We start from the raw sequence: 14046 nt of genomic DNA, 5'->3' as shown, positions 1-14046 counted from the left end.
GTCCAAAAAATAAAACATGAAGTCCAGTTGTTTTTATGCAAAGGTTTCTGAAAACAATCAGGGAAGCCTCTTTAGAGTCTTGATATCCGCCTGTAATGACCTCTCATCTATGTTATGATGGTTTATGGAGAGAGCAACGTACTGCTGGAAGAGGATATTATGCTGGGGACACATGCCCAGAGACAGACGGATGGTGTCCATGTCCGTACGGATGTCCTTGCCATAGATGGTGGCTGTTCCCGAGGTGGGGGCAAACAAACCGGTAAGAATGGACCTGAAAGAAGGGTGGATAAAGAAAAGGTTTGAGAGGGAAGAGGATTAATTATGTTTATGATTCATAACCTTGTGGTGGAGTGACAGTGATAGTGTGTATACATATACGTGATAATGGGTTATACGATAGTTTCACATAGTGTGTATGTCTATAGGAGTGTGTATCCATGCATAGTGTGTGTATACATACAAGTGATAATGGAGTATATGATAGTGTTACATAATGTGTATGTGTATAGGAGTGTGTATCCACGAATCTAACGCATATCCACATGTATATATGCATCTGCATGTTTACCTGTGTCTGTGTGTGTGCATATCTGTATGTACCATATGAGTATGTACAAGACATGCTTCATAGATAATATTCCAAAAAAAAGAGTCCTCAGGTCTTCCACTGACTTTCTCTGATCCATCTCAAAGGAAAAGAATCTGTTATGTATGAGGCTGCTTTCAGTTCCTGTGGTTTTAGGTTTTGCAACAGCCTCCCAGAGGACCTGAGGGCCTGTAAGACTGCTGACGCCTTCAAGAAATCACATTTCTGAACTTATTACCAAGTCTAGCACCTCCACATATCACCTGGATCCAATTCCCACAACCCTAGTTAAAACATGCCTGCCTTCTATCATCTCCCTGATAACCTCTATCATCAACTCCTCTCTGTCCACTGGTATAGTTCCCCCTTCACTGAAGGTTGCCATAATCAGACTGACTCTGAAAAAAAATTAATTTAGAGAGCATCCAGGTAGCGTAGTGGTCTATTCTGTTGCCTACCAACACAGGGATCGCCAGATCAAATCCCAGTGTTACCGCCGGCTTGGTCTGGTGTCTCTACAGACACAATTGTCCATGTCTGTGGGTAGGAAGCTGGATGTGGGTGTGTGTCCTGGTTGCTGCACTAGCGACCTCCTTCATGCAGCTGACTCTGGTCTACTCTCTAACCTCATCCTCCTTGACCTCACCACAATCTTTGAAATTATATCCAATCAGCTCCTCATAGATCGTCTGGCTAGCATTAGAGTGGTTTGCTTCCTACCTTACAGACAGGACACATTTTGTACAAATTCAGAATTACTGGTCAGAAAGTTTGATAGTTCCACAGGGTTCAGTGTTGGGGCCACTCCTGTTTATTATTTACCTCCTCTCTCATGGCAACATCTTCCATCACTATGGTGTCCATTTCCACTACTATGCTGATACACAGCTTTGTGTCCATTAAGCCCACTTCCACTCTCCCTTGTAGTACCCTCACTCCTTGTCTCCATAAAATACAGATATGGATGACTAGCAATTATCTGAAATTCAACAGTAGTAAAACTGAGCTACACCCAACTGGCACTAAATCTACACTCTCAAAAACTAATATTTGCTCACTCCCCATTGCTGGAGCCACCATACCTGTCTCCACTCAGGCTAAGAGCCTTGGTGTTATCCTAGATGGTACCCTTTCCTTTTCTAGTCATATAAACAACGTCTGCCAGATTGCCTTTTTCCATCTACAAAACATCTCCAGACTACGCCCTGCTTCAACATAACACTCCACAGAGGTCTTAAGTCGATGCTTTGGTCATATCATGCATGGACTACTGTAACGCAATCCTGGCAGGCATCCCCAACAAAATTATTCACCGACTTCAATTCATCCAGAATTCTGCAGCATGGATTATTACACACGTTTAAAGTCCACTGACCATGTGTTTCTCCTGCTGATTCAATTACACTGGCTTTCTGTGTCACAGTGGATTAATTTTAAAATTGTGTTATTAATATTCAAAGCTCTACATAGTCTTATCCCCTGCTTGTCTCACAGACCTCCTTCAGACTTGCACTCCATCTCGCTCCCTGTGGTCTTCACCAGCAGTTCTATTGGCACTACCAGTCATCAACCTCAGAACAATGGGTGCCAGGGCTTTCGCCTATGCTGCACCCAAACTCTAGAACTCGATTCTCCATCACATCCGCACACTGGACTCCATTACAGAATTCAAAACTGCTCTTAAAACCCACCTTTTTAAACTAGCATTCTCCCTTTAATAGCATCAAACGCATCTTATTTTTAACTCCTGCTGATGTACACTATTGCTTATTGTGTGTTTTATTGTTGATGTTTTTTGCTGCTTTGTTTTATTGTACTTGATGTAAGGTGACCTTGAGTGTCATGAAAGGCACCTTTAAATTAAATTCCATTCCATTATCCAAACCGCTTATCCTGCTCTCAGGGATGCTGGAGCCTATCCCAGCAGTCACTGGGCGGCAGGCGGGAGATACCCTGGGCAGGCCGCCAGCCCACCACAGCCTTTAAATTATATGCTGATGATGATGATGATTATTATTGTTATTATTAAAAAAACTTTTTTTTTTCACTTTGGACTTTACATGAAAATAGTTTTAATGGGCACTTCATCTAATTTCTAACAAATTACTCTTTTTTTATTTGTGAATGTTAGACAGTTTTATTGTTCAGTTTTTGTCGTGCTTTCTGATTTTATTCTTCAATCTTATTTTTTGCTGCTGTTATTGATTTCATGTTTTCTGTACTGTAAGGCATTAAACTGTACAACATGTGTTTTATAAAGTTATTGAATGGCTGACTGACTGACTGATTCATTCATTGATTGACTGATGCGTGACATACATGGTGGTGGTTTTCCCAGCTCCGTTGTGGCCCAGAAAGGCGGTGATCTGGCTCTCGTAGAAGCTGATGCTTAAGCCATCCACAGCCGGTCTGGAGCCACTGCTGAAAACCTTGACCAGGTTCTGGATACACACCCCTTCCACCAAGTCTGCTGGTTCTGCCTCAAAGAACTGCTCGCCTGCAGGTTGTGATGGAAAGGAGCAAAGGGAAGGTGTTCTGAGTAACACTGGTGTTATGAACGACGCGTTTCGAGTACAGGTGACGATTTCAGCATAATAAAGGTTCATCTTGGTCTAACAATGAGTCAAGTCAGTTTCACTTAAGTATGACTGCATGAAAGAAATGTGACTAAGTATGTTGCTCTCAACTACACACACACAAAGCACAAAGTGAGATAAGAGAAGACATTAAGTGAGGGCTAAGTATGACGGTAGGGCAACTAAACTAAACACAGTAATTATTTGAAAAAAAGATGTGAGTATGAGTGCCAATACAATGACGAGAAATATCCACAAGGGTTGCTATGAGTCATATAATGAGTCATGTAACAGAGGCCTTCACACTGGTCTTTCCATGTGGTAAAGGTGCATTGATAGAATCCATGTTTAAAAACTTGTGTGAAAAAAGCATGTTACAAAGTAATATTAGATACACCAGACCTAACAGTGAGCACAGATGAATCTTATTCAAACCCATTCCAAGTTAACCATGTTTTCAATGCCTTGTGGCCTGTCTTAGAACGATTTGGAGTCTTTGGTGGGTAAAACGGACCGGCGAGGCCTCAAACTTGAATATTCAGGGAAAAAAATCACAGTTCTTAAATCTTCTTAATCTCATTCCTCTTAATCTTTATTCTAAAAATATGGGGGCTGTTGTCTTGTACAGGCTGGTGACTGTGCACGCAGGGGCTCTGCTTTTCTAATCAAATATCAAATCAAACAATGACTTCCAATGTATACAAGTATATATATATATATATATATATATATATATATATATACACACACACCAATGTATACAAGTATGTGTGTGTATATATATTATACGTACACACACACACATATTAGTTTTTTTTAAGCTATGAATAGTACAAATGTATCATAGGGGGAAAAAACAACTGCTTTTGGCTCATCAGAGCTTTTGAAAAATCAGAAAGGGTTTTCTGTCTTTCTTGGATGTGACTTGCTATGAAACAGCCTTCCAAAAGACTGAGCTATGAATGGACTCCCTTCTTGCTCCTTGTCTCGGAGACTCAGTCGGCTGGATGCTGGGTTGAGATATGAGAAAGGAGAGAAGTGGGCTGGTTGTGAGATCAGCAGATTGGAATGTCACTCAGTGTGAAAAGAACTGAACAGTTTCCATCACTTATTAACTAAACACTGAGAAAAGATGTTGCTGGTGTGTGTGTGTGTGTGTGTGTGTGTGTGTGTGTGTGTGTGTGTGTGTGTGTGTGTTCAGACATGCCAGCAAGTACAAACAAACCCAAGGACATTCAGTTCCCATACACTTGATCTGATTACCAGAGAGGAAAACTAAAAGCTGAAGTGTGAGAGAGAGGAGAGAGAAGAGAGATGGTCTTGATGTTGAGAAACTAAACAAATAAAAATGACAAAATTACTCCCTTTGTTTGAAGGAATAACTCAAAAACCAGTCGTGCAATCAGCCACGGGGAGTAAAACGAGCGTGCGGTTTGCCAAGTTTAAGAAAGCATGGTCTTATAAATAGATCTGTGTAATGTTTACAACCACGCTATACAACTGCAACCATCAAAGGATGCTGGCATCCTGTTTGCCAACATGGTCTACCGTTTGTTTGTGTTTTCTCCATCTGGTTCCTGTGGTTCTCCTCCCCCGCAGCCCGGCTCTGCACCTCTTCTCTCTGCTTGGCCAGCCTGTCGCGTTTGTCCTGGTGTTTACATGGAGCCGGCTCCTTCGCTGTCTTGCTCTTGGGCTCTTCTTCTGCTTTCTCCTTGTTTGTCAGGTTGCCAAAAGCTTTTTTCTCCGACTCTGGCTTCTCCGGGCCTTCAGGAACGAGTAAAGGACTCATTGCTAAGGATATTCTGTTTCACTTGACAAAGCTGCCCGGATTAAGATGAAGTAAGTCTTTTGTAAAAGACAGTGAAAAGATCACACAATTAACTACCTTGAAAGATTGGTACTGGGATGGAGAGTACCATAAAAATGTAAAAATGTAGCAAAAATGCCACAATTTCACAAAACAAGTCTTTACTTTCAAAACTGAATGCTGATTTAGAAAATGTTCTGTAGTTACAAACGTGCTGTTTGGGAATTAAAATGTTCTCAGATAGGCATAATGTAAATGGTTAGATATTTTGTAACTTACCTGGAATTGGAGTCACTGTGTTGAGCCAGTAAGACGGCAGGATGGGGAAATAAAATGGCCGCCCAATTCCGTATTGGCCTGGGGAAAAACCATAGAGAGAAACAAAATCATGAGCTAAATGTGTTAGCAAATCAACATATTATCCGCTGTTGACATTATTTTTAATACATAAGTCAAATGGACGTCACCCAAGGCACATTTTTCATTACTCTGAAGTGTTTTGTCTATCTGCTCATCAGGAAATAAAATTGTCTCACGGCATATTGTAGGATTTTGATTGTTCAATGACTCCCGCAGTTCAACCACTATCTTAACTGTGACTATGCCATTATATTATGTGAGTCCGTGAACACTGAGAAATCTCAGAGCTAATCGTAGCTCATGCAGAAAGCCACCAACAAATTTCTCACCGCCAACATAAAACGGGAAGCCCAACGATGATAGTTTTGGGTTTCCCTGCTTGCCTGTCCATATCATTAAGCTTATGAGAAATTAATTTGTTTGGCTGTCCTTTGCTGACTGCAAAGTGATTGTTTCTTTGCTGAAAGCTCTTCTATATTTAGCTAATCCTTACCCTGCGGTATGTTAGCAGTGTAAGATAATGCATCTGAAGGGTCTGACAACAGATTATTACTATTTTTGTTTTTTTTTGGGGGGGGGGATTTCTCCCCCCCTTTTCTCCTCAATTGTATCCAGCCGATTACCCCACTCATCCGAGCCATCCCAATCTCTGCTCCACCCCCTCTGCCGATCCGGGGAGGGCTGCAGACTACCACATGCCTCCTCCGATACATGTGGAGTTGCCAGCCGCTTCTTTTCACCTGACAGTGAGGAGTTTCGCCAGGGGGAGGTAGCACGTGGGAGGATCACGATATTCCCCCCCAGTTCCCCCTCCCCCCCGAACAGGCGCCCCCACCAACCAGAGGACGCACTAGTGCAGTAACCAGGACACACATCCACATCCAGCTTCCCACCCGCAGACACATCCAATTGTGTCTGTAGGGACACCCGACCAACCCGGAGGTAACACAGGGATTCGAACCGCCGATCCCTGTGCTGGTAGGCAACGGAATAGACCGCCATGCCACCCGGACACCCCATTTTCATTTGTTTTAATACTCTCTTAGCTTTGCATTAATTTAGAGTAATGGTTGGGGTTAGGCTTGAAAACATGCATAACCAAAGATGGATGAGTGAAAAAACAAAGCCAAATCCCCCTCTCCATTCTTCTGTGCTCAACTTCTTGCAGCAGATTAGGTGTTGTGTTATTTGAAATGGCTCATATTTTATTTAGCAACTGAATCTATCATTTCCTCAGTGTGAATGAGCTTGGCAGATGTGGGAGCTGACCAGGAAAGACGCTGTCCAGGTACCAGGCCAGCAGGGCATAGAGCAGCGTGTCCACACCCATCATGCAGATGGAGGTGAGAAAGGAGAACTCGTCCCCCTCCAGAGGGCTCGTCTGGATGTTGTCCCACTGCAGACCCAGGCCCTGTTCTTCATACCGGGACAGGTATTCAGTACCGAAGCCCAAGGCCACCTGGGACAGAAGGCTCTGTGGGATGGGGATAGGGGGGTTATGGAAGAACCGGTAGTTGATTGAAGAAACCGGCAGCATGTACAGGAAATAACTCAGGTCTCACAATACACTTGAGCGTCACAGCATATAATATAATTATCTAACTAAACTTGCCAATATGCTATTCCTAGCTATATATGAGCACCTGCAATCATCTTAATTTCATTCTCAAAGCATCTCTGGCATCTAAGAAGTCAATATAAGTGATTTTTTCTCACAAAAAGTGTCAATTGCCTTCCATCCATTCCATTATCCAAAACGCCCATCCTACTCATGGTCGTGGGGATGCTGGAGCCTATCCCAGCAGTCATTGGGTGGAAGGCGGGGAGACACCCTGGACAGACCACCAGTTCATCACAGAACCCCCCCCACACACACACACATACACACACATTCACACCTAGGGACAATTTAGTGTGGCCAATTCACCTGACCTACATGTCTTTGGACTGTCGGGGGAAACCAAAGCCCCCGGAGGAAACCCACACAGACACGGGGAGAACAAACTCCACACAGAGGATGACCAAGGACAACCCCCAAGGTTAGACTGCCCCGGGGCTCAAACCCAGGACCTTCATGCTGTGAGGTGACCACGTTAACCACTGCGCCACCGTGCTGTCCTGTCAAGTGTCAAGCCTAATATTTTTGATAATTATTTTTAACCAGCCTCAATTTCTGAGCAAAATGCTAAGTCTGTCGCTGTGGGCGTGTTAGTGTTAACTAAATGACCGAAAGCCGTGATAGGCTGACAGCACCATCAGTCTCACAAACCCCCCCCTCTCCTGCCAGCAGTCGTCTAGGCTGAAACCCAACTTTCCAAAACATGTCACATACAGCATGAGCTCAATATGTCACTCACTAACCATCACCTAACCGTAACCCTCAACTTGACCCCTAGTTGTAGATACCGTCACTATTGTGCGAAAATTGACTTAGCGTATGCATCAGAACGATGTTTTCAAGTGATGTTATTTTTATGCACCTCACTGAGAATGTGAACAGAACAGTGAAAGGTCACACTCTGATCTTGGCGATTCTCCACATACTCCAAATCACTGACCCCCGGTTCTCCTCAACCACAACCCACCGGGCACTTTGTTTGAATGAGGGAGGGACTTTGCAGAACTTCAGTTAAGAATGTTATTGGTCTGCAGGTCTTGATGTCAAGACATGAGGAAAGTAAGAGACGTCTTTGAGACTTGTTAAAATCATAGACCAAAAATAACTGCCCTGTAACGACACATTTTCACACTTCATTGTGTTTAGTGACTTAAGCTATTGTAGAAATACAATGCAAAAGTTGCGGAAATCAAAATTTTGACTGCATATGCTCTTTAAACACACTCTTGGTCTAAAACACTTAAGTTGACTTTTTAGCTGCATCTTTTTATTTACTTGTGATTGTTTGTGTCTGCTTCTTTCTCATGTAAAGTACTTTGAAATGCATTTCATGTAGAAAGGGCGCATTATAAATGATGTTTGTTATTATTGAGTTTCCTCTTTTCCCGCCACCATGGTACAGTGTCCAGTTCCTGCCTGCAATGGGGGACATATTTCAGTGTAGCACACATGGGTGTCATGGTGGTTCAGCTGGTAAGGCACAGACCCATGTTGGTTTGGACGCGAATGCAATGTTCTGGTTTGGAGCCCCATGCAGGACCTTTGCTGAATCTCTATCTATGTCTCTCTCTTTGTCTCCTATCTTCTCTGGGACCCTCCACTTTCCTGTCCAATGTAGATAAAGATTAACCCAAATAGACATAAAACAAAAAATGAAAAAGACAAGCCGCCACACCCACCACAAGGATCTTCATGTCCTTGGTGATGCGTTCCTGCCAGGCGAAGCAGATGAGGTGGGGGAGGTAGAGGGTGAAGTAGATGATGCCGCAGCAGGCCGCTGCCAAGTTAGCCTTGTTGAAGAAGACACTGAAGAGGAAGCATTGCATGATGGTCGCTGTGGTGAAGCTGAGCAGGAAGAGGAACAGGATGAAGGGGTTGCTGTAGTTGAGCACCCTCCCTCCCTGCGGGCCCAAAGACAAAGACCAGACAAAGCGGGATAACGATGACGTGTCCACCACAAGGAAATACACACACACACACACCAAAAAAAAAAAAAAACGTCATCTAAGTGTATTTACAATAATGTTGTTTGGGGAGGTAACCAGGAACCATTCCCTCAACAGATAAAGACAGTGGCAGTAATGAGGATTTACATACCTTACGCTCCCTCTTCAGGAAATGAGCCCCTAAATTACTGCTGCTTTTACTAAATTTAAATGTTAGTGTAACGTTGCTAAATAACAAAAAACAGCTGACAAAGCAAACTATTAGCGCTTATTTATTTTATGAAACGTAATTATGTATATTTTTTACAGTGTTAGTAAATTTGTATAATTCATTAGTTTAATAGTGTTGTAGCTATAGAACTATCAGTAAAGTATATTAGATAAGTATATTAGCAGTGCAGTAGAAGTATTATTATATCTAGTAGGATATTATATTAATATAATACTTAAGTATACATGTATAACAGTATTAGTACAACATATTAGTGTTGAATATTTGTATAATTTATTAGCTTATTGTTAATCTGCTTCAAACTTGCTACTGCATATGAAGGTCCACTTGGTACAATAGAGAGGTTCTATTCTATTCTATTGAGTAGTTAACAATATAACAGTACTTTCCTGTTATGGGGGGAAAAAAAGTGTCTCTCATTCTACAATGTTCAACAAGCAGCTGCCACTGGAGGTCACAACAGTACATCGTAATGTGTTGGCTGAAGGACCATTGAGGGTTCAGTTGTGTGGCTGCATGATTCACGTTAATAATTTACCAGCACATTCCTGCTGAACTGTTGACAGATTCCCATGATGTCACAGCATCCACAGTACTTTCATTAATGTTTTCTCAGTGAGCCACTATAGTAACTTTAATGCCAAAGAAAACATGCACAGGCTGTGACTCACTAGGTAAGGTGGAGAAATTTGCATCGGTTTCACTCATATGCCAATCAAATGACATGGCTGACATAGTGAATGAGGTTCTATAAAAAACTCTTGTGAGTGTCAGAGGCAGAAAAGAAAATAGTGCACCTCTCTTTATTGTTTGGGTTGCATCTGTATTGAAAATTTGCATTCTATTTCTGATTCTGTTCAATGAAAACAAATGAAAGCTACTTTATTTGACATTGTATTCTTACGACAAATTGTATTCTTACAATGAATTTGTTCTCTGCATTTAACCCATCCTATTGTATAGCAGCAGTGGGCAGCTGCAGCGCCCGGGGACCAACTCCACTTCTTCTTTCCATTGCTTTGCTCAGGCACATAGACAGGGGTATTAACCCTAACATGCATGTCTTTTTGATGGTGGGAGGAAACCGGAGCACCCGGAGGAAACCCCCGCAGACACGGGGAGAGCATGCAAACTCCACAAAGAAAGGACCTGGGATGGCCTGGGGTTCAAACCCAGGACCTTCTTGCTGTGAAGCAACAGTGCTGACCACTGGGCCACCATGCCACCCATTAAGTCAAGGTTATGAAGAAATCGGCAAAAATGTAATACAGCCAATACACAAGCAATTTAATTGATAACTTCTAGTTGATAAGATTTGTGAATCTGGTCAGTATCAGCTCAAAGGGTCCCTCTCATTGCACAACTGTCAGTTGTACTAGCTGAACTAAAACAATGACTGATGCTTTGTGTCAAACGCTTCCTTACCATAATGATGGTGGTGAGGAGGGCAGTGCTAGCAGCCATCATGAGGAAACTGTCGATGAACCAAGTACACCAGATGACACCGTTGGTGACCCCCATTGTCTTCAGGGTCTCCTTAAGACGGAGCTCCTTCTCCAGCACAATGCTCTTGACTATCATGGACACGGAATAGACCCAGGCTAGCACCATGAAGATGGGGAAACAGCGGTTCAGCGTCAGCATGAAGCTGGAGAGATGAAGAATGGAGAGGGAGGAGAGAGAAGAGATATCACTGAATTAGAAAAAAAAAAACCTTCAAAATGGGTCACAGATTCGTACTGTTGCCTTCATCACCATGATACATCACTGCAACAACGTGTGTTTTTCAGTTTTTCCTGAAATGTTTCATAAAGTAAGATATGTATATTTCTTTTGCAATCTGTGGAAGGTAGATTACTTTTGGTCAGACTCGAGTATGAAAAAAAACAACAAAAAAAACCCTCCGTATTTGGGAGTACCCCACATTTTATTGTCCAGACTGTCAAGGCATTATCTTGTCAGCAGCCGGCCTTCATCCACTTACTGCGTCAGAAGTAAATACAAACGCACGGCACTGAAATAATAAGAATGGTCCCTATTAAATTGAACAGTTTGCTGCCTTCTGAGGTCATCTTTGGAAAAAGTGGAATACATGGGTTTTTCACAATACTGAATTACATTTAAGGCTGAGGCTATGTCTCTGTAAGCTGTATCTAATGATTTTTTGGGGGGGATTTTTCTCCCCAATTGTACTTGGCCAACTGCCCCACTCTTCCGAGCTATCCCTTGTCGCTACTCCACCCCCTCTGCCGATCTGGGGAGGGTTGCAGACTACCACATGCTTCCTCCAATACATGTGGAGTCACAAGCGGCTTCTTTTCACCTGACAGTGAGGAGTTTCGCCAGGGGGACATAGTGTGTGGGAGGATCACGCTATTCCCCCCCAGTTCCCCCTCCCCCCTGAACAGGCGCCCCCGACCGAGCAGAGGAGGTGCTAGTGCAGCGACCAGGACACATACTCACATCCGGCTTCCCACCCGGAGACACGGCCAATTGTGTCTGTAGGGACGCCTGACCAAGCCAGAGATAACACGGGGATTCAAACCACCAACCCCCATGTTGGCAGGCAACGGAATAGACCATGCCATAAGAACACCTACCTAATGATTTTTGAATACAATGGGATCCTATTGCTCCTGGATGGGAGCTAAATGTGGCATCGGCTGGATGGAAAATACTTGTGTGTATGGGGACTACATGGGGGAAGTTTAATCTTTTCACAGTATTTGTCAGCAATACGAAAAACATCAAATTACAACAATGTTGTAATTTAATAAGCCAAGAGATTGTTGGCAAAACTACCAATCTGCAGGGGTGTCCAGGTGCGGAGGCGGTCTATTCCGTTGCCTACTAACACAGGGGTCGGTGGTTCAAATCCCCGTGTTACCTCCGGCTTGGTTGGGCGTCCCTACAGACACAAATGGCTGTGTCTGCAGGTGGGAAGCCAGATGTGGGTATGTGTCCTGGTCGCTGCACTAGCACCTCCTCTGGTCAATCTGGGCACCTGTTTAGGGGAGAGGGGGAACTGGGGGGAATAGCGTGATCCTCCCACATGCTACGTCCCCCTGGCGAAACTCCTCACTGTCAGGTGAAAAGAAGTGGCTGGTGACTCCACATGTATCGGAGGAGACGTGGTAGTCTGCAGCCCTTCCCGGGTCAGCAGAAGGGGTAGAGTAGCGAGAGGGACGGCTCAGAAGAGCGGGGTAATTGGCCAGATACAATTGGGGAGAAAAAGGGGAAACCCCCCCCCACCACCACCACCAGAAAAAAAACAATGTGCGTAGATGCATGTGTTCATCTGCATGCATATGTTTGTTTGGGTGGACATGCAACTGTGGTTGGGCCACTCACAGATCATCCACATAGCAGGGGTAGGGCATCTGCTGCAGGTAAACACCCAACGGCCACTCCTTGCCTGTCTGAGATTTGATGATCCCATGTTCTATTATATCCTGAAGGTAAGCAAAGCCACCCCACACATAACGGAGGTCATCCATGGGATCAGCTCTCGGGCCGGGGTCCCAATATCTGAGGAAAAAAACAAAAACAACATTGATTTCAGTCTGATAAACCAAATGGCCAATTTGAAACAACATGTTCTTCTCTAACAATGATTCTTACCTGTCTTTGATCTTATTGGTGCGCTCCACTGCATCAATGTCCATGCGGATCTTGAACTTGACATGAGGCGGGACCCTGGTGGTCCAGGAATACATGTCCACAAAGATGAGACCTGCCCAGAACTTGCTTTCCCCCAGCAGATCCAAGGCCCAGTGGGTGACCATGTCCTCATCAGGCAGGCCAGTAAACTTATTGAGGACCAGACACTGTGTAGAGGAAAATTAGCTATTAAAGAGAAGTCATTATATGGACCAACCTTGTGTCAGGAATACCATACAGGAATCAGAAGACAGTAAGACAAAAAAAATGGTTGGAATTACCATCATTTGTCAGCTTTTTTTTTCTTTTTGGATTTTTCTCTCCCCTTTTCCCCCCCAATTGTATCTGGCCAATTACCGCACTCTTCCGGGCCGTCCCGGTCACTGCTCCACCCCCTCTGCCGATCCGGGGAGGGCTGCAGACTACCACATGCCTCCTCCAATGCATGTGGAGTCGCCAGTGGCTTCTTTTCACCCGACAGTGAGGAATTTCACCAGGAGGACAAAGCGCGTCGGAGGATCATGCTATTCCCCCCCGTTCCCCCTCCCCTATGAACAGGCGCCCCAAATGACTAGAGGAGGTGCTTGTGCAGCAACCAGGACACATACCCACATCCCGTGTTGGTAGGCAACAGAATAGACCGCCATGCTACCTGGACGCCTTCATTTATCAGCTTTGCCTGACAAATAAATAATCAAAAATAGCATTTCAGGAACATAACAATGATATAATATTTCTTTTTGCTCACTACCATCTTCAGTTCACATCAGTAATAACGAAAAATGTGCCCTCACTTTATAATAATTTTCAAAGAAGTGAAATAACCATAGTTTAAAACTGATTCAAGTCTTAACATGGTCTTGAATGGTACAGTTTGATCACTCTGATCTAAACTATCTGTTTCATCGAAGATTGGGTGTAAATTTTATAGTTAGAAAATTAAGTCTCTTCGTAGTAGGCATTTCTCAAATCTAAGCAACATTAGGCAAACTATCATAATCAGAGCAAGCAATTAGTATTGGCTTAACAATACAGTCAGGTTTTATTAAACGAGATGTCAGATTGGGTCAACGTTGGCTCGAGGGCCTCTCACAAAGCGTGGTGGCAGAGTTCAACAGCCACACTCTCATGTGCTGTGACACCTCGGCGGTGGCCTCCTTTTCCCAACAAAGCGTGTCTGATATAACTATTCACTGTTGGCTGAAACAAGCGGGCAGGGCCTGCACCCAAGAGGAGAGAAACGCTCAAAAACAACTCT

The 14046-nt window shown here is 43.7% G+C and overlaps 1 protein-coding gene and 1 long non-coding RNA gene across 2 annotated transcripts in view; one reads left to right on the top strand and one right to left on the bottom strand.

The window, feature by feature from the left end:
- Positions 1-14046, bottom strand: part of LOC130129717 (retinal-specific phospholipid-transporting ATPase ABCA4-like) — a 64389-nt gene that overhangs the window by 25717 nt on the left and 24626 nt on the right. Inside the window, exons 12-21 of the mRNA XM_056299318.1 lie at positions 12750-12955; positions 12480-12656; positions 10554-10776; positions 8630-8851; positions 6602-6806; positions 5252-5329; positions 4778-4929; positions 4714-4729; positions 2909-3086; positions 143-274 (exon numbers count right to left, since the gene is read on the bottom strand). Of these exons, the coding sequence (XP_056155293.1) occupies positions 143-274; positions 2909-3086; positions 4714-4729; positions 4778-4929; positions 5252-5329; positions 6602-6806; positions 8630-8851; positions 10554-10776; positions 12480-12656; positions 12750-12955 (1589 nt within the window). The remainder of the gene's footprint in view (positions 1-142; positions 275-2908; positions 3087-4713; positions 4730-4777; positions 4930-5251; positions 5330-6601; positions 6807-8629; positions 8852-10553; positions 10777-12479; positions 12657-12749; positions 12956-14046) is intronic.
- LOC130129720 (uncharacterized) lies at positions 4825-8618 on the top strand. The gene is made up of 3 exons (XR_008812076.1): positions 4825-5004; positions 6570-6764; positions 8569-8618. It is a non-coding gene; the product is annotated as an uncharacterized LOC130129720 (long non-coding RNA).

The sequence above is a fragment of the Lampris incognitus genome, chromosome 19 (assembly GCF_029633865.1).
Source record: "Lampris incognitus isolate fLamInc1 chromosome 19, fLamInc1.hap2, whole genome shotgun sequence".
Taxonomy (NCBI): Eukaryota; Metazoa; Chordata; class Actinopteri; order Lampriformes; family Lampridae; genus Lampris; species Lampris incognitus.
This window is presented reverse-complemented; position numbering and strand designations above follow the sequence as displayed.